General features: G+C 40.8%; 1 protein-coding gene across 4 annotated transcripts in view; it reads right to left on the reverse strand.

Annotated features, from left to right (window-relative positions):
- The window catches only part of itgb1 (integrin subunit beta 1), a 68,758-nt gene that overhangs the window by 15,322 nt on the left and 26,837 nt on the right, over positions 1-26,599 (reverse strand). For all 4 annotated transcript variants that reach the window (XM_033041958.1, XM_033041949.1, XM_033041940.1 and 1 more), the window contains exons 2-10: positions 15,656-15,725; positions 11,434-11,519; positions 7,896-8,112; positions 6,193-6,363; positions 5,783-6,021; positions 5,261-5,419; positions 5,008-5,103; positions 1,196-1,285; positions 951-1,091 (exon numbers count right to left, since the gene is read on the reverse strand). In XM_033041958.1, coding sequence (XP_032897849.1) covers positions 951-1,091; positions 1,196-1,285; positions 5,008-5,103; positions 5,261-5,419; positions 5,783-6,021; positions 6,193-6,363; positions 7,896-8,112; positions 11,434-11,519; positions 15,656-15,725 — 1,269 coding nt within the window. The remainder of the gene's footprint in view (positions 1-950; positions 1,092-1,195; positions 1,286-5,007; positions 5,104-5,260; positions 5,420-5,782; positions 6,022-6,192; positions 6,364-7,895; positions 8,113-11,433; positions 11,520-15,655; positions 15,726-26,599) is intronic.

Here is a 26,599-nt window from a genome sequence, read left to right on the forward strand (position 1 = left end):
AAAACTGGAGGGCATAGATTTAAGGAGTGGGAGGTGCAGGGGGTGGAAGTTGGAATCTGGAATGCACTGCCTGAGGGAGATGTGGAGCCAGAGACACATATTTAAGTATTTAGTTGAGCATTTGCATTCGCAAAGGATAGACAGTAAGAGGATTAATGTAGAGAGAAAGTCAATAGACAGCAAGGACGTGATGGGCAGAAAGATTTGTGTCTGTGCTCTATGCATTAGAAACATGCCATTATTTTACTTGATTGTAGAGATGGTAGCATTAAAATCAAAGATATATGGAAAAGCAATACAGATTTTGATGAATTGCTAGAGTATACATCTCAATCATTAGACCGGGCGCCAAGGTTGTATGTTGCGTTGCCAGGAGCAATATTCTCAGATACTAACTTTTCATTGATATTGAATAGAGAATCTAGAAATACCACTGGATGCACATATTCACAGAGCAAGATGGGGCAAGAGCTGGTATGTGACAGGTGGATACAGGTGACGAGGGGTTTATTGGCATATCATGGTCAGGTGGTGGGAAAAAGTTGACCATAGCAACCGGAGGACAAGAAGTAATAAAAGGTCGCAGGTTCTGGAATCTGATAGGAAAGGATGGTGAAGAATGGAATTGAACAACAGTTGGTGGAGATGAGAACGACATAGGGAAGGGAGGAGTGAGTAATGGTGGGGGAATCCAAAACTTTAATCATCCATTTCCCTCCACAGATGCCACCTGACCTGCTGAGTTCCTCCAACTGGTCTCATGTTTGTTGCTATCATTAATGAGGAACTCAGCAGAAACAATAGTACGTTTCAAACTAAATGAAGATATGTGTAAAAAATTAAAAAAAAAACAATTCCTGACTCCCATCTTTTGCATGACTGCAAGTACATAACCAGTGATCAAATCTTTAAGAAAAAGTTGGATTCGATAATGATCAGCAGGACCTTACCTCATCACCAATCTGAATACCTAAGCATTTCCTGCCATTTTCACCCGTGTGAACAGTATTATTCTTACAAAAGGCTGTATATTGCACTGAAAGTCCCTCTGGCAATTTATTGTTCTCAAGGATAACCTCAGAAGATAAAGCCTGTTAAAATAAAACAGGAATATAATCACCATTGTTTTTATTTAAATGCAGGATTGATAAAGGAAGACAAATTTAGAAGATCAATATATTTTACTTGTACTTACATGATAAGCATCAAGGATCAACTTGATGACATTACTGGAGTTTGAAGAAAGAACACCCACTTCAGATTTTGGAATAAGATTATGGAGTTCCTATTAGAAATAATGCAACATTGCTAACCACAGGTTATTTAATAACAATAAAGAAACATCATTAAGAACAATAAGAACTATAATCTTTTTTCTGACGAATAGGAAACATCAAGTGATAAATAAATACTAAGAAATGTACAGTACAGTAATAAATACAATTTAGAAGAGCTAAAAGCATGAATGCCTTTCTCCAAATTAATAAATACAAAAAGTTGAGAGATTAAGACAGAGGCAACCAGAAGAGAACAAGAACGGATTAATGATCATAACTAGGAACCATCCAATAATTCATAGCTATATACAGCTGTAACTAAAGACCAAAGCACATGCATCCCATTCAATGTGCACCCTGGTTTACATGCCAACTTTATTGTTCATAACCTAACTTGATTACATCATTTGCATTTGTTCCAATTTCACAAAATTTCAATTAACTTTATCTAGCCTTAATTCAGATAAAATTTGGCATAATGTCTTTGCCCCTAAGTGGCTCAGTCAATTTTCCTTTTGAATGCCAATGAATCTAGCAATAACCTGCAATAACCATATAACAATTACAGCACGGAAACAGGCCATCTCGGCCCTTCAAGTCCGTGCCGAACACGTATTCTCCCCTAGTCCCATCTACCTGCACTCAGACCATAACCCTCCATTCCTTTCCCGTCCATATAACTATCCAATTTATTTTTAAATGATAAAAACGAACCTGCCTCCACCACCTTCACTGGAAGCTCATTCCACACAGCTACCACTCTCTGAGTAAAGAAGTTCCCCCTCATGTTACCCCTAAACTTCTGTCCCTTAATTCTCAAGTCGTGTCCTCTTGTTTGAATCTTCCCTACTCTCAGTGGGAAAAGCTTATCCACGTCAACTCTGTCTATCCCTCTCATCATTTTAAAGACCTCTATCAAGTCCCCCCTTAAACTTCTGCGCTCCAAAGAATAAAGATCTAACTTGTTCAACCTTTCTCTGTAACTTAGTTGCTGAAACCCAGGCAACATTCTAGTAAATCTCCTCTGTACGATCTCTATTTTGTTGACCTCCTTCCTATAATTAGGCGACCAAAATTGTACACCATACTCCAGAATTGGCCTCACCAATGCCTTGTACAATTTTAACATTACATGCCAACTTCTATACTCAATGCTCTGATTTATAAAGGCCAGCACACCAAAAGCTTTCTTTACCACCCTATCTACATGAGATTCCACCTTCAGGGAACTGCGCAGTTATTCCTAGATCCCACTGTTCAACTGCATTCCTCAATTCCCTACCATTTACTCCATGTATGTCCTATTTTGATTTGTCCTGCCAAGATGTAGCACCTCACACTTATCAGCATTAAACTCCATCTGCCATCTTTCAGCCCACTCTTCCAACTGGCATAAATCTCTCTGTAGACTTTGAAAATCTACTTCATTATCCACAACACCACCTATCTTAGTATTATCTGCATACTTACTAATCCATTTTACCACACCATCATCCAGATCATTGATGTACATGACAAACAACAGTGGACCCAACACAGATCCCTGTGGCACCCCACTAGTCACTGGCCTCCAACCTGACAAACAGCCATCCACCATTACTCTCTGGCATCTCCCATTCAGCCACTGTTGAATCCATCTTGCTACTCCACCATTAATGCCCAACAATTGAACCTTCTTAACCAACCTTCCATGTGGAACCTTGTCAAAGGCCTTACTGAAGTCCATATAGACAACATCCACTGCTTTACCCTCATCAATTTCCCGAGTAACCTCTTCAAAAAATTCAAGAAGATTAGTCAAACCTGACCTTCCAGGCACAAATCCATGTTGACTGTTCCTAATCAGACCCTGTTTATCCAGATGCTTATATATATTATCTCTAAGTATCCTTTTCATTAATTTGCTCACCACTGACGTCAAACTAACAGGTCTATAATTGCTAGGTTTACTCTTAGAACCCTTTTTAAACAATGGAACAACATGCGCAGTACGCCAATTCTCCGGCACTATTCCCGTTTCTAATGACATTTGAAATATTTCTGTCATAGCCCCTGCTATTTCTACACTAACTTCCCTCAATGTCCTATTTCCTATGAACCCTATCTGCCATTTTCAAGGCTCTGACACATCATTCCACCTCCTCATAAGAACAAGACACTTCTTCTACTTCCACATTTACTATTTTAATTTTTCAAAAATTTCTCCACTTCCTTTTCAAAGATAATGACAATTCTGCTGCCACTATTGATCGGGTATTCCACAACACATTTCCCCTAGGTGCATGAATGAACTTAAAATGACGTTTTCTCCTTTTATGCAATGCCTTAAAATCAACGGCAACTTCCTTTCATTCTGTGGGTTCAGAAGTGATCACAGACCAATGTGGGAACAACAGACATTATTACCAGATAGGGCATGAGGTACTTTAACATTTTCACACTGTTTCTGTGTGCTTCTGAAGCAAGGGCATAAAAGTTCTCATTCCATTCCAAATACTCTTCCACTACTGAAGAGCTAAGAATTTCCAAGGATATGAACCAAGCGCAGGCAGGTGGGACTAGTGTAGCTGGGACATGTTGGGCCGAAGGGCCTGTTTCCACACTGTATCACTCTATAATCAGTGGGGATGTTACATTTATCAAGTTGACTTTGAGTACCACCCTTGAATATTTTCCTCATCCATTTGATAATCATTTCCCACGACTGAGCTTGGAATATAGATTCTATTTCAAAAGTCTGGCATTGTGCATGTGAATAATGTGGCTGGCCCAAATAAACTGACTAAGTGTAACTTGGGCCTCAATAATGGGAATGTTGGCCTGGGAAAGGAAACTGACATTAATACTCTTTTCATCAAAAGAATTGGGAGGATATTGCGGAGACAACATTGGTGGTACTTTGTCTTGAGATGTTTGCTGGAGATGGTCTGGGTTCAAAAATCATATTGCAGGGCACGGCCTCCTAGTCTGATAAACATGACACAAAGCTTATGGTCCAATTCCTAACCTTCAAATATCCTTTTCCTCAATGAACAAAATGCTGCGATAACATATTGCCAGTGATTATGCAAAGATTTCTGTCTTTGCTGACAGGAAACCGAACCTCCAAGGAGGATGTGGATGCTTTGGAGAGTACAAAAGAGGATGTGGCTTGTAATAGAGATAATTAGTAGTTAGGAGCGGTTGGACAAACTTGATTGTTTACTCTGGAGCATCGCATCGTAGGTTAAGGGGAGACTTTGTAGAAATATACTAGTCACATTACATTAATAGGTGAGACAGGCAGAACCTTTTTCCACGGGGTGGACATATCATAGTTGAGGGCATTGCTTTAACCTCAGAGAGGGAAGTTTAAAGGTGACGTGTAGGACAAATTCACCCTCCGTCCTCACCCCCACACAGTGGCGGGTGGCTGGAATGTGCTGCCGAGGTGGTGGTGGAAACAGATGTGAAAGTGACGTTTAGCAAGGTATTACATAGGCACATGGATATGCAGGGAACGGTGGAATACGGAACACGGGTAGGAAGAGGAGATTAATTTGGTATCATGTTTGGCCCAGATATTTTGGGCTAAAGGGTCTGTGCCTGTAAGTGTATTGTTATAAGTTAACAAGTCCTACAACCAGTTCCAGTGGTCAAATAACAATAATGAAGAAGCGTTAAGAATATTTCTGTACCTCATACTCAAATATTTATTTTGTACTGATGTGAAATGTATTTAAGCATTTACCTTGTATACACCCTTGAAATCTTCTGTAACAGCAAAAATAGGCTGAATATTATTTTCACTAAGCTTCTGTACCAAATGAGCAATTGATGGATAATCCTGCACACAAAAAAAAAATTAAGATTTTCAGCTGATTGATACTTTTACAGATTATTTGATCATTTATAAAAGTAGTAAAGTCATCATTCTGTCTTTGGGAATATAGTCAATAATATTTTCAAGAGCCATAAATTCCAGGATGAAATAACAAACTTACAAAGTAATCACTCATGGTGTAGTGACCATTAGTATTGAGATGGCATTTCCCATCATTTGGTAGAACAATGCCTCCCAGTTTACCATCTCCTGCAAAGTGAAACCCAGCATCTGTAGAGAATACGAGCAACCGAGTCACATTTCGCCAACCAATTTTTTCCTGTAAAGTAAAGCACAATTAAATGACCTCCCGAATTCCAGTAACTTTTACAATTCTAATTTATTGGAGGCATAGATGGGTGAGATGAAAAAGACCGTTGCTGGAGAAAATAAGAAGCATTTAGAACACAGGAGAGAATCGTGTGTGGATATTGGAAACATTCTACAGCACACTGAAAGGAGTTGAGGGGAGATCTGCTGAAGTATGTGTTAAGTTAGTGCAGACTTTTGCAAAACCTTATGATCTTTATAATAGAACAATAAGTGAAAATAAAACCGGAACATTTCAATAAAATCTCCAGATAACCTGAGCAGGTACAAGATATTTCACTCAAAATAATCAAGGAGAGTTATTATCACTTACCCCGCAGACAGCAACCTGCATGATGGCATCAAAACCACCTTCTGGAGAGTCCAGATTCCCAGAAATGGTTTGGTTGCTTACAAGTTCATTGAATTTTGATCCATCATTCGTCAATGGTAGCACATTTTTGTAGCTAAATGGGCTCGTACATATTTCACCACCAGGGCAAGGATTTTTTAGTTTGGCTGGGGTAGTGCTGATGTACGGCATCACAGTTTTATCGACAAAAGACCCAAACCCTAAATTAAAAAAAGGTTTAATACAAGATCAAGAGAGAAGAGAGTTCAAGAGACATATATTACCACATGCACCAATTGGTACAGTGTGATTTGAATTACCATACAGCCAGATGAAGCATTGTCTGCAAAAAGCAAGGATGTACAACAAAAGAAATAAAACAAGATTCGTACCAATTCTGAAATCCGAAGTTATCTTTTGCATTTCATTTTTTAATTCGGTTCCTAACTTTTTAACGTTTTCCAAGTCATCCTTCATTGAAAATGAGAGGTCCATAAGATAATAGAGATCAATAGGATAGTCCTCAGCCCTCTTGAAAGTCAATGAGAAGGTTTGGGGCTCTCCTGAAAAGCAAGTGATTCCAGTGTTAGAAATGGGCATACAAAATGAACATTCACAAGTAATTTATTTTAACCGTGAAACAGTGAATGACTGAATGTTTCAATGAGTTTTGTTCTTTGAAAATGATCTATATTGGGTATGTCATACAAATTAATACCATCTCAAGTATATTACACCTTTGTAGAAAGCCCAATTCTGAACTGTATCTTTATTCTTGTATCAGAAGTGGCAGCATTATAACAAATTCTATATATTTAACATGAACATCCGAAACAAAAGATCAGGTGAATCAGAATAGCAAGATAGGGGAGGGGGAGGTTTCAGAGAATCCACGTCATTGGGGCACAGAAGGACCTTTCTGCCGGATAAGAGTTATCTACAGAACAATGAGTACTTCTAAATATAAAAATGTTACTATAATGGTTTCAACGTTGAGCAACAGAAGTTCTCATTTTATTACTCAGATCCTCAAATGGCGGAGTTAAATTGTCACAATCTTAATTTCCGCGTAAAACGGTAGAAATAATGTTTTAAGACCCATGGGAATTTGGCATAATCTAGATTGAAAAATCTCAATACAGGAGGAATGTCATCATTACAATCGGATTTAAAATCACAATCTTGCCTATTAGAGCCAGGGCATCTCATATTCAAGAGAAGGTAGCTGTCATCATGTTATCCCTCAGTAACAAAATTCATCGCATTTGTTTATGGGAATCTCAGTATACTAATAGACCGATGGTTTTTATTAATAATAACAATGTAACTACACTATGTGGACTCAGTCATTGGAATATTGACCAACCAAAAAACCTATGCAATCTCTGCTTAAACATAAAATCCCTTAACATCTTTGATGTTTCGCTTGTCTCTGGAGCTAAACTTTATGAACAGGAATTGGCTAATTTTCGCTCTGTGCCAACAAATGAATGAGTTGTTGGAGACTAATTTGTCATTAAGTATAAAGTACATTAAACTTTGGCCCTCTTAAGCACACACTACAACAATACTCCTGATTTCCTACACCCTGTGATGTTGTGGGAGAAAGTGACCAACAATGTAGCCTTGCACTGCATTTCAAATTACAGCAGTGATTCAATGCACTTCAAATCACAATGAGGCCACTTCAAAGCACCTCACCTCAAAGCTGGACTGTCCCTGTAACAAATTAGAATGCTTTGAAAATTAAGTTGCCCAAAACAATGTCCACAATACTAAAATAACAGATGTTTGCCAATTTGCCACAATGGCATTTTTCAGTTATGCGAGCCAGGCAGTCAATACTCATGTGACTGGGTCCACACAATGTAGGGTTATACGGACTGTATTCTTGACAGTGATGAATTTTCTGCTTGGATTAAATAATTTTAAAGTCTAATAATTTTAAAGGTCTAACGCTCAACTACTTTGCAACTCAAGATAATTTGTCTTGGGTGTATTCCTGAATGGTTATTATTTGTAGCAGACCTTATTGAATTTTAAATATTTTCTACATTAAAGCAAATATTACTCTTAGTATTTCCTATGAAAATACCTGATCGTAATTTCAGGGTTAGCTTCTGTGGTCGAATCTGCGTAATGTCTTCTAGCTTTATCTTTCCACCGCTTCTGCGACTAGTAAGTTCCTTATTAGCGGTTATTGTTTGTGAACCTTTGGGATTTTCAATCTTATCCATTGCACACCCTCTTTTTTTCAATGATTGGATATCATCACAGCGTGCAGAGTTTGGCTCCCCCTGTTGTAAGAATTCCTACAAAAAAAAACAAATTCATTTGTTTGAGTAGCAGATAAGCCTTAATCTTTGCAGTTTTTGAACTCATATGATGCCAAGTATTTCATGCTATTTGATTTTATTGTGTTATAGCTTATCAGTATACCATAGCTGAAACTTCCAAGTAGATTTTCCGATCCAGGCGGCCCATTTTAACAGCTCACTGAAATGCCAATCGCTCACGCCCATTAACAATCCTCTAAAACTGGTTAGGATTGCACAAAAGTAGAAATATGGGCATTCCCGTGTTATTCCCCCGATCCTCAATTTTTTTGTTATCAAATAAGTTACAATGGTCACATAAAATGGAGACAAGAGAATGCAGATGCTGCAATTTTAAGCATAAAACAAAGTGCTGGAGGAACCCAGCACAGCAGGCAGTATCTATAGGGTGAAAAGAACAGACAATGTTTGGAATTGGACTCTTCTTCAGACTGACGGAAGACAGAAACTTGGTCGTCTTCTTCTTGCGTATGGCGTGCACAGCCTAAAGTTGTCGGGACAACTTGTTCTATTTGATCTTATTTGATTGTGCACGCCAGGTTGATTGCATTAGTGCAAACAATGTGAAGGTTGCAATCTCCCAAAGTAGGGAAGGGGTGGGGCAGGAACTAGCAAGCAATAGGTAAGTACAGGTGGGGAGGGGCGATGAAGACCAGAGAAGCAACCATTCCCAACTTACATTAAAACCCTTCATAAACACTTGCAAAATATTTCACATTAATAACGTGTCGAGAACAAAAAGAAAAAATTCAAAGAGCTGTAATTATTTGTGAAAATGTCTAAGGGGGCAACTTTCTGTACTGAAAATTCAAAGTGATATTATAATAAGTGGTATAACATACAAGTTCACATTGCTCAGCTCCGAGCCATAGCGCAAAGGAAATCCAATGTTGAAATCATTCCAATTTAACAAACTGCTGTCATAATTTGCTGAGTATGAGATAAAAAAATGTATTTAACACTAAAGTATGTCTGAAAGTCATTTCAATTATCGACTCTTTACCCCAGCTATTTAACACTTCGAATGCTGCTATTTTCATTAGACCATTTTCTACTTTTCTTTGGCATAAATCTTTGTTCTCTTTGAGCTATATCAGATTTTTTTTTGTCATGTCCTGCCTTGATCTCCCCCAGACTCGTGTATTAAGTGATTTTGCCACTCTCACTCGCATCACACAACCTCTCCTGTTCTGTCCTATCACAAACCTTCCCCTTTACTCTCTACTTCTCACCTTCTCTCAAAACTTAATGTACTTTGTCCTCATTTTCCCTACTTCTGATTAGCCATCTTTGTCCTGAAACATTAAATGTTTCTCATTCTGCCGATGCTGCATGACCCGAGCATTTCCAGTATATTTCCTGCTTTGCATGTTTTTATTTTGTCTTTTCTTGTTTCAGCAAAGCTGTACCCAGCTATCTTAATGCCCTAATGTTGTGACTTCCTTTGACCATTTTTTCAACTTTACCATTCGTCAAATTCTTTGAAATAACCCCATTCCCACAACCACTATTTCAGTTGTGGTAAAGAGTACCACGGCAACCTACTTCCTTCCAAATTGCAATAAGGCCTCAGAAGATCTGCTAACATAACAGATCTTCACAACGTAATCAAACTAAGTCAAGACATCCGATTGAATTCCACGTATTTACACCAGTCAAAGACAGCTGGACATACAAAATGTCTTTAAAGTTGAAGTAGCAAACATTTGATGATGCTGGATTGTTTTCCCCGGAGCATGAGGGGCCGACGGAAGACCCAAATGGAAGTTTATTTAAACAAAGGCATTGATAACATAGACAGCCAGATTATTTTTGTGTCAAATGTGGAAGTGTCAAATAATGCAGAGGAGATACAAGGGAAGCAGATACAAATTTGCCATTTAAGAGACTTTTAGATAGGTATATGAATATGCAGGAAATGGAAATATATGGATTACGTGTAGGCAGAAGGGATTAGGGAAAAGACACAAAGTACTGAAGTACACAAAGTCCTGACCTGAAACACGCCTATCCATGTTCTCCAGTGATGCTGCCTGACCTGCTGAGTTACGCAAGCATTTTTTGTAAATCAGCATTTGCAGTTCCTTGTGCCCAGGGATTAGTTTAATTTGGCATCATGTTCACCAAAAACATCTTGGACCGAAGAGCCATCTCCTGTGTTGCACTGTTCTATATGCTATATTTTAACAGGCAGGCCAATGACAAAATGTGTAGAAAGGAACTGCAGATGCTGGTTTAAACCGAAGATAGAAACAAAATGCTGGAGTAACTCAGCAGGACAGGCACCATCTCTGGAGAGAAGGAATGGGTAATGCTTCGGGTTGAGACACTTGTTCACGGGAGGATAACACCTTTTGACGAGATATATCAGAAGTGACAAAATGCTGTGTACTTAATTTGGAGTTTATAGTAACAGCTCAATACTAACTTTTGCTCAGACTATTTTGAATTGTGGGGAACAATTTCCAGTAAATCAAGAGTATTCAGACTGAAAATCATGGGAAGGGGAAACGAGAGATAGCAATGAATGAAAGATATACAAAAAAGTAACAATGATAAAGGAAACAGCCCATTTTTAGCCGTTTGCAGGATGAGAACGTGAAGCTGGTGTGACTTTGATGAGGGAGCGATGGAGAGAGAGAGAATGCAGGGGTTACTTGAAGTTAGATAAATCAATATTCATACCACTGGGCTGCCCAAACAAAATATGAGATGCTGTTCCTCCAATTTGCTTTAGCCTCACTCTGACAATGGAGGATGGAAAAGTGAGCGTGGGAATGGGAAGGGGAATTAAAGTATTTAGCAACCAGGAGATCAGGTTGGTCCAGGCGGACTGAGCGAAGGTGTTCAGCGAAACGGTCGACCAGTCTACATTTGGTCTCGCCACTGTATAAGATCCCACATTTTGAACAATAGATACAGTAGATGAGGTTGGAGGAGGTGCAAGTCTTTATCATTGTTACTCTTTTACGTATCTTTAATTCATTGTTCTATATCTCTCCACATCATCGTCTATATTCCTCATTTCCCTTTCCCATGACTTTCAGTCTGAACGGTCTCGACTGCCTGTCCCAAAATACTCCAGCATTTTGCGTGTATCTTATGCTAATGACAAAGCTTCAGATACTAGAACACTTGGTCTGAAAACTTACAATGACTGTGTACGAGTGCTATTTAACTGTAAATGCCCAGTGCCCAGATGATTTGCAGCATTCTCCCATCCCTCCACAATAGAAATATAAGTCATGCAATATTTGCTGTTGTGGTTCAAATATTTTTAAATTTTTTTAAACTTACAGTTTTGGTGCACCATCCACAATTTTTACCAGCCTGTATACATTCTCCACATGACTTCGCGTTGGCTTTTAAACACTCACTAGGGTCTGTAATATAGAAAGGCAGATTATGTTTCCAAACTGTCTAACTGCATTTCAATTGCAAAAGTAGTATCAAGTATACACTGAACACTAGGAGACCTCATCAAAACCCTTCAATGGTAGACATTAAGCAAGATTAAATCAGTATTCTGTTTATCACCAGCCCCAGACAAATCAAACTGGGAAAAAAAAATAGGATCATTGACAGAGATAGGCTCCATCTCTTTCAACCTACTTCAATTCATAACTTGCGTCAGCACACCATCTTTAAGAGTGTCCCTTTCCCAATGTTTGAATGTTGTTAATCAAGTCTTGTTAGCCGGACAAAATTACCCCGAGCTGATTTATCTGCTTCCTCCATTAACTTTAGCACTTCAATCAGATTATGCCTTAAATGCCTCAAAATAGCCTAGTCTGTTATTCCAATTATCATTTCAATGACCGAGATTTTAATCTACTATTTTTTTTCTTATATTTACAAATTTCAGCATCATTAAAACTTTTCAGATGATGTTGATCTAAAATGTATTTTGAAGTTTCCACAGTAATCTTGAAAAGGCTCAGTTTGTCATATTTTTGCCGTTCTGAATTATTTAAAAAAATTGAGGACTTGAGATAATTTGGTTTGTGATCATTCACCCGTTTCCACTCAAATGAAACTTAATTCATATCTGCTTGTATTCTCTTCCCACTACTCCTGTCCTTAGATTCATGAGAGTCATACTGAAGAAACAGATCCATCAGCCCCTCATGCACACTGACGGTCAACCACCCATTTACACCAATCCTACAATAATCTTATTTTATCATTCTATTCTCACCATATTCCCATCAACATCACCTCCCCTCCACCCCACCAAAAAAAATTCTACCGCTGAACAGCACAATTGGTAGAACTGCTGTCTCATAGTTCCAGCAACCTAGATTCAATCCTGACCTCAAGTGCTGGCTATGTGGATCTTACATGTTCTCCCCGAGACTACGTATGCTAGCTTGTGCTCTGGAATTCTCCCATTTAAAAAAAAAACATGCATGTCGGTATGTTAATTTGCCATTGTAAATTGCCTTTGGTGTGTAGGGGAGCGGTGGAATTTGGAGGGGAGCGGGAGGGGGTTGGTGATGGAAACATGGCAATAAAATGACCTCTGTGTAGGGTCAGTGTAAATGAGCGGTTGATGGTCAGTGCGGACTCGAAGAACTGAAGGGTCTGTTTCTTCAGTAAGATTCCCATGAATCTAAGAAAATGTGCAGAGGGAAGAAATTGCAGGCAGATATCAATTCTGCTCTGTTCATTGTAATCAGGTTTAGTGGAACACTTCCCACTGAAATCAAAACAGTGGCATGGTTAGAATTCAATAGAGACTACACAGTTCAAAAAAAAAATCAAGTGCCCAATTTAAAGCATTCAAACTAAGTCATGAAATTGACGAGTCATTTGTTAAGAAAAGGTATGGTCAACATATCACAAGCTGTTAGAATCATAGATTAATGACCTTCTACAGAAATCACCAACTCAATGGTTTTTCTATCTGTTAAACCATTGCATCATTTGATAATTTGTGTAAAAATCAGTAAAATCTCACGTGGCGCAATTCCATTTGAAAACAATGAAAATATGCAGATTAAAAATATTGCTTCGATACTTTATTTTTTGATTCTGGATCTCCTTACAACAATTCATTTTTCACCCCCAACTGTCCTCAAGCCCTTCATCTCGAGCTTATGAAGGCCATAAGTTCCTTCTTGAACTACATATTCAATCCTTTTCTTCCCTTAATGTACGTGATAAATCAATGGAAAGGATAAATCCATCGGATGAAAGTATTGAAATAAAGTTTGAAGAGGTTTCACCACTGAATGAACAAATTTGGTCAGATGGAAGGCAGTGTTCAGGGGGGAACTCCGAGAAAAATATAAGAATTCTGGATAGAGCAAAATGACCTGGACACCAATAATTTGGCTTAGTCAATGACAATTGATAAGTATGGAATGGAATGTGCAAATTTAAGAAGGGCTTCAATTTTACCCATGTTCAACAGGACATTGCTATACTGTCAGGACTGGATAGTTATACCATGCAACACAATATGGATGTGCAGGCCGACTGGAAATCCAAATGTCAAATGAGTGAACTGTAAAATAATGCACTTTAGCACAAAGAATGAAGGAAATTAAGACAAGGAAACCCGGGGTTGGATCAAAAAAATGTTGAGGGGAGATTTATTGCAGGTATGCACGATTACAACCATCTTAGATAGGTGGAGCATGTTGCTGCTCCCATTAGCAGTCGGTTCAAAGACATGAGCTGGGCTCCAAAATGTAAGCAGGGCGTGCAGCTGCAATTTGGAAACTGAATGTGGATAGATTCGTGGCCTGATCTAGAGCAATTGTCCGTTTGAGCTTGTTTTGATGAGCTGAAACGTACCGCATCTACTTCCTGTTTCTTTTAAACTAGCAGTTTACTATTCCTTTGAACTCGCATGTAAAAAATGTTGAGTAAAACCACTGGGTTATTAATAGTAGTAACAAGCAATAGTTCAGAGAACCTGCTAGTCTGGCATCAGAATTTTCAGAGAACTGTAAAACGGATGCAGATTTAAAAAAAAAGCAGTAGCTGTGATCTAGAATGTATTGCCACCACAGGTTGTGAAAACAGAACCAAGAGTCTTAGAAATTGAATTAATAAACACTTCAAGCAGAATAATTTGCAGGACTATGGAGGAAACAAAAAAAGCAAGGGCAATTCGCACTGATGGGAATATTATTCTGGAAACCAGTGCGGGCTCAAAGGATCGATTCTTCTCCCGTGCTGGACCTGTCACATGGTTCTGTACATAACATGGTGTTGCACCTCGGCCACTCCCTCTTCTCCCCCTCTCCCATAGGTCAAAAGGTATAGAAGTGTGAAAACGCAGACCTCCAGATTCAGGGACAGTTTCTTCCCAACTGTTACCAGGCAACGGAATCATCCTACCAACAACTAGAGAGCAGACCAGAACTACTATCTACCTGATTGGAGACCCTCACACTATCTTTGATCGGACTTTCCTGGCTTTATCTTGCATTAAACATTATTCACGATATTCCCTTTATCATGTATCTATGTACTGTGAATGGCACGATCGTAATCATACATGGTCTTTCAGCTGACTGGTTAGCACACAACAAAAGCTTTTCGCCTCGTTACACGTGACAATAAACCAAACTCAAGCTACCATCAGAGATGCAGCATTGTATTCATAATAAGAGGATTTCAGTACAGGAGTAAAGAGGTTCTTCTGCAGTTGTCTAGGGCTCTGGTGAGACCACATCTGGAGTATTGTGTCCAGTTTTGGTCTCCGAATTTGAGGAAGGACATCCTTGTGGCTGAGGCAGTGCAGCGTAGGTTCGCGAGATTGATCCCTGGGATGGCGGGACTGTCATATGAGGAAAGATTTAAAAGACTAGGCTTGTTTTCACTGGAGTTTAGAAGGATGAGGGGGCCGTCTTATAGAAACATATACAAATTATAAAAAGGACTGGACAAGCTAGATGCAGGAAAAATGTTCCCAATGATGGGCGAGTCCAGAACCAGGGGCCAGTCTTAGAATAAAGGGGAGGCCATTTAAGACTGAGGTGAGAAAAAACCGTTTTCACCCAGAGAGTTGTGAATTTGTGGAATTCCCTGCCACAGAGGGCAGTGGAGGCCAAGTCACTGGATGGATTTAAGAGAGTCAGATAGAGCTCTAGGGGGTAGTGGAATCAAGGGATATGGGGAGAAGGCAGGCACGGGTTATTGATTGGGGACGATCAGCCATGATCACAATGAATGGCGGTGCTGGCTTGAAGGGCCGAATGGCCTCCTCCTGCACCTATTTTCTATGTTTCTATGTATTGATGTGGTAAAAGGATTGAGAGGCAATGAGGTAGGTGTCATCAGCATGTGTGAAAGGCATGTATCGTCCAGGGCTGGACACGGGAAGAGGTGAATGGCCAATTCCTGTGAAAGATTCTATTAAACATTGTGAATCGAGAGGAATGAGCACAAGCAGCGACTTCATGGAGCAATGTGTTTGCACGAAAACATATCCAGAAATAAAAATTCTTGATGTTTGATTGAATATCTTCAGTAATGTTAATTAGTCATTAATTTCATGTGTTACCTGATTGGGCAAGACCTTGCCAGCAGCCACAGCAAATCAGTACCGTACACAGGATACATTTCAAATCCATCTGAAAGGATTAAACAAAAGTTTCATTAAATCAAAATCAAAGAAGCATTCAAAATGTTGTTTCCGCTCAAAACCTTTGTTTGCATATGTTTAGGTAAAAAAAAAACAACACTCCATTATGGCATTTCCCAGTGTGATTAGCTGTTGTGTTAATGAACCAGTTAATTTTGGGAGGGACTTTAGTAAAACTCAAGTCCTATACATCCAGATTCTTGTTTTCACAATTTAAGATAATCTTCACAGCATTCCCCAAGTCATGAGACATCTCGGCCTCTGAGAATTTTGCACTGCAATGCTCATAATAGCTGAGAGCATTGTGACCAGACCTACAACCTTGCCCCCTTTCTTTGATTAAAAAAATGCCCACATCGCATCCAAGCACATCTATATTCTTCATGCCAACTTATTTTTAGACAGATAGTGGTGGGTGCTTGGAACGCACTACCAGAGGTGGTGGTGGAGGCAGATACAAGAGTGGCATTAAAGCAGCTTTTGGATAGGCATATGGATGTGCAGAAATTTACAGGATATGGAGCATGTACAGGCAGACAAGATCAGTTTAACTTGGCATCATGTTTGGCATGAACATTGAGGAAGGGAGGGAGAGGAGAAGCTAGAGAAAAAAAAAACTACAGACACAGGAGACACATGTGAAAGCCCCATCTATCACAAAAGAGGAGAAACCACATTACCCAAGCCAGCACCAACGCCTTAAAAGTAACCCATTGCGTCACCAGGTGCCGGGGGATAGGTTTGCATGTTTTACTAAGTGCGAACAAGCTTGGCTTTCATTTCCCAACTGCTGCAATGGACATTTGGGGGCGGGGGAAATGGGGGAGATGCATACAGAATAATTCTGCAATTATTGTAATTTAGCCAACTTATTTAGGTGGTTCCTGTTTGTCTAACAGGCAAGAGGATGCAGATTATTGAATTAGACATTAAATCGATTATCAAACCAAAGGCTCGCCCAACTAACAAAACAGTTTTTATAATCTGGAAAGGCACTCATCAATTCACAGCTTCAGAACACATTACAGTACCAGTGGACATTTTTCTTCTCAAATTAAAAAGAGCTAACCCAAAACATTAAACTGAAGAGAGGTACATTAAGTTACAATGCTTGAGAATGCTCTTAGTATGCATACAGAAACAAAGTCAAAGCCTCAGTTTAATCACCTTTCATTCAGAACACATTTACTTCCTCTTTGCCGCATGTTAGTGATGCAACTGAACTACTGCAATACATGTGTTGATGGTGCTTAGTTGGGAATTCCAGGTTATTAATCCAGTGACGATAAAGGAAAAGCATTGGATCGTCCAATTGCTCCCATCAAGAATGTTGAATCGGAGCCTGAGACCATTATCTCCAAGTCCAAGATCAACTTCCTCCCATTAACCACTAGATTCTTGAACCACTCTGCACAACCCTAACCACAGTACTTTCTCAACACAGAATCACCAAGAACTGTGTATCACTATGGTTGGTCTACGTACTTCGATCTGTGCACTATCACAATTTATTGAGAACGGCTGAAAATCTGTTCAAATTCTTCAATAATATGTTTAGTAATGAGGACTAGGAAGGAGAGAGCTATTATATCCAAAGTTATGCTTGAACTTACCAGGGAACAATCTAACAAGTCATTATCTGCTTATTTCTAGTGAATCCAAAACTAGTCTTCTATTCCAGGTATTAAATTAAGGGCTCATCCCTCAAAAATGCACTTGAAACAGACAATTAAGAAAGTACACACGAGCATACATTTTTTCATGGCGGCAAGCCTTCCAAAACACTGTTCCAACTTGCTGATCTGATAGTCAAGTTGAAACAAATAACTCGACTTCAATATCGAAATGCAATCCATGTCTTTATTCTACAGCTTTTTTAAAATAACACATCAGCTGTCATTTAATTACATGGTCATTGACCTCGACAAGGTAAAATAGTTAACATGCATTACAATGTTCAAGTCTCTACCAGAGTAAAATTTGTATTTTATTAATTACAAATATTAGCAATGAAACGTTTTATTTTTCAGAATAAAAGCAAAGCTTGTAGTCAGACACAAACAGCTGAAGTAACTCAGCGGGACAGGCAGCATCTCTGGAGAGAAGGAACGGGTGACAGTCTGAAGAACAGTCGCGACCCAAAACATCACCCATTCCTTCTAATAAGATGAGATACTCCAGCTTTTTATGTCTACCTTCGGCTTAAACCAGCATCTACAGTTCCTTCCTACACAAAGCTTATAGTTATTGTCCATTCCTAGATTTTTTAGTTTAGTTTAAAGATACAGCACGGAAACAGTCCCACCAAGTCACGCCGACCAGCAATCCCCGCACATTAACACTATCCTACACACTAGGGATAATTTTTTTGTATTTATACCAAACATAGAAACATAGAAGATAGGGCAGGAGGAGGCCATTCGGCCCTTCGAGCCTGCACCACCATTCATTGTGATCATGGCTGATCTTCCCCTATCAATAACCCGTGCCTGCCTTCTCCCCATATACCTCGACTCTACTAGCCCCTAGAGCTCTATCTAACTCTCTCTTAAATCCATTCAGTGATTTGGCCTCCACTGCCCTCTGTGGCAGGGAATTCCATAAATTCACAACTCTCTGGGTGAAAATTTTTTTTCCCACCTCAGTCTTAAATGACCTCCCCTTTATTCTAAGACTGTGGCCCCTGGTTCTGGACTCGCCCAACATTGGGAACATTTTTCCTGCATCTAGCTTGTCCAGTCCTATTATAAGTTTCTATAAGATCCCCACCTCATCCTTCTAAACTCCAGTGAATACAAGCCTAGTCTTTTCAATCTTTCCTCATGACAGTCCCGCCATCCCAGGGATCAATCTCATGAACCTACGCTGCACTGCCTCAATCACAAGGATGTTCTTCCTCAAATTAGGAGACCAAAACTGTACACAATACTCCAGATGTGGTCTCACCAGAGCCCTATACAACTGCAGAAGAACCTCTTTACTCCTATACTGAAATCCTCTTGTTATGAAGGCCAACATTCCATTAGCTTTCTTCACTACCTGCTGTACCTGCACGCCAACTTTCAATGACCGGTGTACAAGGACACCCAGGTCTCGCTGTACCTCCCCCTTACCTAACCTAACCCCATTGAGATAATAATTTGCCCCCTTGTTTTTGCCTCCAAAGTGGATAACCTCACATTTATCTATATTATACTGCATCTGCCACGCATCTGCCCACTCACTCAACCTGTCCAGGTCACTCAGCAACCTCCTAACATCCTCTTCGCAGTTCACACTGCCACCCAGCTTTGTGTCATCCGCAAACTTGCTAGTGTTGCTCCTAATTCCCTCCTTCAAATCATTAATATATTGGTAAACAGTTGCGGCCTCAACACCGAGCCTTGCGGTACTCCACTCGCCACTGCCTGCCATTCTGAAAAGGACCCGTGCACTCCTACACTTTGCTTCCGGTCTGCCAACCAATTTTCTATCCATGTCAACACCCTACCCCCAATACCATGTGCTCTAATTTTAGTCACCAGTCTCCCGTGCGGGACCTTATCAAAGGCTTTCTGAAAGTCTAGATACACTACGTCCACTGGCACCTTCATCCATTTTACTTGTTACATCCTCAAAAAATTCCAGAATTTTAGTCAAGCATGATTTCCCTTTCATAAATCCATGTTGACTTGGACTAATCCTTTAACTGCAAACCAATTAATCTACAAACCTGTACATCTTTGGAGTGTGAGAAGAAACCAAAGAGCTCGGAGAAAATCCACGCAGGACACGGGAAGAACATACAAACTCCGTACAGACGGCACCCGTAGTCAGGATCAAACCAGGGTCCATGGCGCTGTAAGGCAGCAACTCTACTGCTATGCCACCGTGCCGCCCACGATGCTTTAAAGTGGAGAGTCTCCTTTCTGAACTTCCGTTGTGCCTCAGATAGTTGTGGTATATTATTTTGGAATATGTTTAAAAGATCAATCACCCAATTCCAATAATGGTCATGCTAGACCAGGGCAGGCTTTGTTGATCCAAAGGATGTTTTGTGAACTAGTTGGATGCTATTGATCATCCAAAACTTTAACTGTTTCATTTCCAGCTTTCTTTCCCTGTCCAGTCAATGAATGGATTCAATGAGACAATAGGTGCAGGAGTAGGCCATTCGAGCCAGCACTGTTATTCAGCGTGATCATGGCTGATCATCCACAATCAGTACCCTGTTCCCGCCTTTCCCCATATCCCCTGACTCCGCTATCTTTAAGGCCCCTATCTAGCACTCTCTTGAAAGTATCCAGAGAACCTCCACCACCCTGAGGCAGAGAATTCCTCCAGATTTCTTTTGAATATTCAACTTGTAAGGGATTTGAAATACAATGAGTAGCAATTTACAGCAGAAAAAGCGAATGCATTCCGACTTCACTGAAGTGACACGTATCTGAGATAATCAAAGCACTACAATCTAGTTCATTAAAATGTGTAAGAAGGAACTGCAGATGCTGGTTTAAACCGTAGACACGAAAAGCTGGAGTAACTCAGTGGGACAGCCAGCATCTCTGGAGGGAAGAAATGGGTGACATCTTGGGTCGAGACCCTCCATGTCTCAAGCATTTTAACAGATCAAACGCTTCAAACATTCTACCATTAATATAACTTTCAGAAAAGTCTTCCGAGTACAGAATTTGTTCCTATACTTTATCGGACACAAATGGGCTGCTTAATTATTAATACTGTACCATTTTCTTCCCATAGGTGACAACATATCATAGGTCACCATCTGTTACAACAATGTTTGACGACTCAGAACTACGTCTTAAAATGTTCTTTAAAAGGATGAGCCTTAAAGTTGGGCAAGCAAGTAAATATACCTCCAGCAAAGAATCTTACAGCATTCTGATATAATCTGGTGCACGCTACAAGATTACTTCCACTGAAACAAAAATTCCACAGCACACAAAACAGCATTCCCACTACACATCAGGACTCAAAGGGTCAACCTGAAACATTAACTTTGCTTTACTTTTTACAGAAGTCACCACATCTACTGAATGCAACCAGTGCTCTTTATTTTATTGCCTAAATATAGAGATATCACTTATTAATTGTGAAATCAATAGCTGCAGATGCGAGAAATCAGAAATAAAACTAGAAAATGCTAGAAATACTCAGTTCGATCGAGGACCCTTCATCAAAACTCGGGAAGAAACATAGTTAATTTTAAGTTGCAGAGAGGGCGGGGTGTACAGGATAAAATATAACCTCTCTGTTTGAATGGAGCCAGGGTTGCTGTAGGGTTAAGCTGTAAAGGGCATCTGGTCAATGGGTTATTTGAGGCAATTGGGATGAGAGAGAGAGAGAGAGAGAAAGAAAAAAAATGAAGTGCTATGAAATGAGACTGGAAATGCAAACACAGGAACATAGAAGTAGTATAATGTAGTGCTGCGAGACTCACTCACAGGTCAGGCTGTGCTCGACTTCCTCATTCACAGACCACAGTCTGTCCGTATTGGTGGAAATGTGTCAGCCTCGATAACAATCAGCACGGGAGCACTCAAGGTTGCGTGCTCAGCCCCCTGCCGTACTCACTCTATACTCATGACTGCGCAGCCGGTCACAGTGCGAACTCCCTCATCAAGTTTGCTGATGACACCACTGTTGTGGGACGTATCACTGATGAAGATGAGTCAGAGATTAGAAGTGAGATCGGCCGTTTGACCAAATGGTGCCAGCACAATAACCTGGCTCTCAACACCAGCGCAAAACCAAGGAACTGATTGTGGACTTTGGAAGGGGTAGGATGGGGACCCATAGACCCGTTTATATCAACGGGTCGCTGGTGGTGAGGGTCAAGAGCTTCAAATTCCTGGGCGTGCATATTTCTGAAGATCTCTCCTGGTCCGAGAACACGGATGCAATTATAAATAAAGCACATCAGTGCCTCTACTTCCTGAGAAGATTACAGAAGATTACAGAGAGTCGGTATGTCAAGGAGGACTCTCTCAAACTTCTACAGGTGCACTGTAGAGAGCATGCTGACCAGTTGCATCGTGGCTTGGTTCGGCAACTTGTGCGCCCAAGAGGGGATCTATTGCAGTCGCTGCCTCAAAAAGACGCAGCATCATCAAGGATCCACACCATCCTGGCCACTCACTCATCTCCCCGCTGCCTTCAGGTCGAAGGTACAGGAGCCTGAAATCTGCAACATGCAGGTTCAGGAATAGCCACTTCCCCACAGCCATCAGGCTATTAAACTCAACTCTGGGATACATGACAATAAACTCTCTTGAATCTCTTGAATGAAGAGAGACCCAGAAGCAGATTGTCCAGGCAGATTCCTTTTTCCCCCAACCTACTTGCACAAATGCTTTCTACACCAGTTTTTCCTAGGTCCAGGAATCCAGCATCAATGCAACATTCACAGGTTGTAAACATTTACAGTGTCAGCAGCATAAATATTATAAACAAGAAACCAAAACACTACAAATTATCTTCTAAAATGCATTCCTAGGATTGAAAATGGTCAACTCACAAAAATCAAGAACTGTGCACGTAAAATGAAAAAAAAAAATTTGACACGTTACAACTTTGAGAACCACAATCTAAGAGACCAGGATATCTTAAAGCTAAAAATATTCTTCCTGTGCAATAGGAAAATAGCATTTGAAAAGGGAAGCATAAATTCAAATGGCAAATGCTACTTTAATGCTGTTTCTGTCATATACTTGGTTGGTACAGAAGAATGGCGCCGAGGCAAAATATCAGTTATGACATAGAATGGTAGAGTTAACCTGAGGAGCCCGAGTATCTACTTCTTCTTCCACTGTGTATTAAACTTTACTGAAAATTGTAATGAATATGCTTCATCTATCACACCGAATAACATTTGGTCAATATTTACAATAATAGTTGCTCACAGAAGTTGAAATAAGGCTCTATTTCAAACTGCATAACTATTGAAAGGCAGATCAATGGAAACAATTATTTCATAATATGAAAGCTGAAGACAAAATGCTGGAGTAACTCAGCAGGTCAGGCAGCATCTCTGGAGAAAATGGATAGGTTATGGTTTGAGTCGGGACCTTTCTTCATTCGGAGGGGGAGGCAGGGACTGGAAGCGAGAGAAAGAAAACTTGATAGATAGGGGGCCTGCAACATATGACCTCCAGCAAAGAGGTTCCCTGAGAGGTTACATAAAATCGGGGAATTCAGCATTCATACGGCTGGGTTGTAAGCTACCCAGGCAACATATGAGGTGCTGTTCCTCCAATTTGTGTGTGGCCTCATTTTGGCAATGGAGGACAGAAAGGTCACTAAGGGAATGGGAAGTGAAATTAGAGTGATTAGCAAAAGGGCAACCATGCAGTCCTTGTTCAGCGAAACATTTGTCGAGTTTATGGTGCCGCGCCATTGAATAAGAGCCCACATCAGGAACACTGAATGCAGTAGATAAAGGTCAGAGGAGGTGCATGTGAACCTGTCTCTCATCTGGAAAGACGGTCGTGGTCCCTGGATGGAGTCGAGGGAGGAGGTATAAGGATTGGTGTTACTTCTCCTGTGGTGGCAGGGGAAAGTACCTGGGAGGGGCTGGTTTTTAGTGGGAAGGGATGAAAGATTCATAGTATGAACCTGGGACGCGAACTGATCTGGGAACTGCAGCTAGTCCCGGGGCACGCAGGCGACCTGGGCGCTTCAGCCAGTCCCGGGACAGACGAGCCGACCTGGGAACTACAGCTGGTCCCGGGGCACGCGAGGGACCTGGGAACTGCAGAAAACGAATTGAAAAACACGTGAAAACTAATGCGAAAAACAACACCAAGTGTCACACAATGCCGATAGATGTGGTCCGCCATCAGCTCAGACATGGATCATGGCCCCTATGCAGAACAAGGTTGCCAACCCCTGTGTTAAACAGTTGCACTGTCTCCAATCCTAATGCATGGTCACAAGCCGAAACATCGGCCATTCCTTTGCCTCCACAGATGCCGCTTGCTCTGCTGAGTTCCTCCAGCGGGTCGGTTTGTTTTATTACACTCTATACCCAAGTCATTGCTGATGATGTTGTCCTATACGGTTGCAAGTACTCACACACTTCATTGCTTTTGCAATTACACCCACAGCCATGTCCATTAAAGCTGCTGACAACTGAATCTCTTCTCCCCGTACCACTGGCATTAGCTGCAGACCACATGAAGAAAAAGTGTCTCCATATTTGTCATTAACAATGAAATGGGAAGCGCATGAATATTGGAAGTAAGTCAATGGTTGACTAGTATGATATGTGGAATTCCCAGAATACCCTTGCAGACTTGCTACTTTCTGTCTCCACTACTTTGCTTCACAATTCCCTGGTTTGCATGGCATAAATCTGATATCATAAACTCTTCCAAAACCCCGTCATGTATACAACCCAGTCTTTTGCTCTCAAATCTGCACACATAATATCAGACATTGTTGCAGTGTTCCCTGGGTGTTTGGGCATGTTTTGTGGTTTCCTTATGTTCAGAAATTCCATTCTACTAACATCAGACTTCCTTCCCATTTCTTTGAAAATCTAAGAGTCACCTCAACAGTGTTTCCAGTATAGACACAAAGTGCTGGGGTAAATCAGAGGGTCAGACAGCATCTCTGGACAAAATGGACAAGGGTCATTTCAAGTCAGGACCCTTCTTCAGTCTGAAGCTGAAGAGATGCTGCCAGACTCGCTGAGTTACTCCAGCAGTTTGTGTCTATTTTTGGTATGAACCAGCTTCTGCAGCTCCTTTTTTATTACATTAGTGTTTCCAGTATACTTGGCAGCAAAGTGCAGAGGCAAGACAATGCAGCTGCTGGAATCTGGAGCAAAAATACAAACTGCTGATGGAACCCAACAGCTCGGGCAATATCTGTGGAGGGACTCTACAACTGAACTGAAAAATTAGAGGGGAGTTAGCCAGTATAATGAGTTGAGAGAGAGAGGGGCTTAACATGGTAGCAAGCAGTAACATGATTATTGGAATGCAATATGGGGGAAAAAAAATGTTGGTACATGCAGCAAAAAAAGCAATGTATTAGTTCAACGGTGAGGGATTAGATCACACTGATGCTCAGAGGGATCAAAGTATGCTTGTGCCAGTAAAACTAGGTACCATAATAATGCAAATCAAAGTCAATAGTGCAAGTAAACCAAAGTCCATAGTAGATCAGAGGTATGGTTGAGTTGTGTAGTTCAGTGTAGAAGCTGATGGCAAGAAGCTGTTCTTGAAACTGGAGGTCATGGTTCTCAGGCTCCTGTACCTTCTTCCCAATCAATATCCTTGATGGAGCGGACAATGTCCACCACTTTCTGCAGTTTTCTTTGCTACTCGGCGTTTGAGTTACTGAACCAGGCCAGAACCAGTCAATTATGTCTTCTACTGTACAGCTGTAGAAGCCTGAGTGAGTATTCAGGGACATGCAAAATTTCTCCAATCTTCTCACTAAGTGGAAGAGTTTTCTTTGTGAATGCATCAAGGTGCAGGGGCCAGGACAGATCTTTAGAGGTATGCATGCCCAGGAGCTTGAAGCTGTGACTGTCTCTGCCGCTGATCCATCATTTAAGACAGGTTCATAGATCCTCAGCTTTCCCTCCCTCAAGTCTGCAATCAGCTCCGTGGTTATGCTATTTTTTTTATTTTAGAGATACAGCGCCGAAAAGGGCCCTTCGGCCCAGTGAGTCCGCACCGACCAGCGATCCCCGCACATTAACATTACCCTACACACCCTAGGGACAATTTACACTTACACCAAGCCAATTAACCTATAACCCTGTGTTCAAGAAGGAACTGCAGATGCTGGAAGGTCGAAGGTACACAAAAATGCTGGAGAAACTCAGCGGGTGCAGCAGCATCTATGGAGCGAAGGAAATAGGCGACGTTTCGGGCCGAAACCCTTCTTCAGACTGATGGGGGGTGGGGGGCTGTAACCTATAACCTGGGAACCTATAACCCTGTACTTCCTTGGAGTGTGGGAGGAAACTTTAGATCTCGGAGGAAACCCATGCGGTCACAGGGAAAACGTACAAACAGCACACGCAGTCAGGATCGAACCTGGGTCTCTGGTGCTGCAAGCGTTGTAGGACAGCAACTCTACTGCTGCGCCACCGTGCCGCCAAGTTGAAAGCAAGAATGTTGTTCTGGCACTATTGAGATCGTCAACCCTGCTCCAGTACCTTCACTCATCATTAAACGTTATTCATGCCGTCAGCTAATTTAAAGATGGTGTTCGAGTTGCGTCTGGCTACATAGTCTTCACTCTAGAGAAGAGCAGGGGACTGAGTACACAGCATCGGGGTGCTCCAAGGCTGATAGTCAACGAGGAGAAACCATTATTGTCAATTCATACTGACTGAGGTCTGCCGATGAGGGAGTCGAGAATCCAATTGCATCGGGATGAGCAGAGACCCATTTGCCAGATTTTGCATTTTATTTTATTCATCAAAAAACATTTGTGGAAGGGAAGTGACTAATTGCTGAATAAGCTTCCATGAAAGCTACACACAAACACAGGAAGTGTTGCCACACACCGATGCAGACACACCCATTCAAATCAGAATGTCATATAGATACAAAAGATCAGGATTTTAAAAAAAAATCATGCCAGGGCAAATCTAAATTCAAAGGAAAAATGATCCTCATGTTTAATAATTTTGCAAGCACACTCAACATAACAGAGAACAGTATAGCTCAGGCCCTTCAGCCACAACACCATACCAGCCTAAATTAATCCTATCACAAGGTCAATATTACCCCCAGCCTATATATGTGCACCTGAATGCTGATTAAGTTTTGTTTTCATATATGCTTCTACCACTTCCTCTGGTTCCAGGCACCTATCACTGTAAAAGAAAAACTTGCTTCT

Source organism: Amblyraja radiata, chromosome 2 (assembly GCF_010909765.2).
Source record: "Amblyraja radiata isolate CabotCenter1 chromosome 2, sAmbRad1.1.pri, whole genome shotgun sequence".
Lineage (NCBI taxonomy): Eukaryota > Metazoa > Chordata > Chondrichthyes > Rajiformes > Rajidae > Amblyraja > Amblyraja radiata.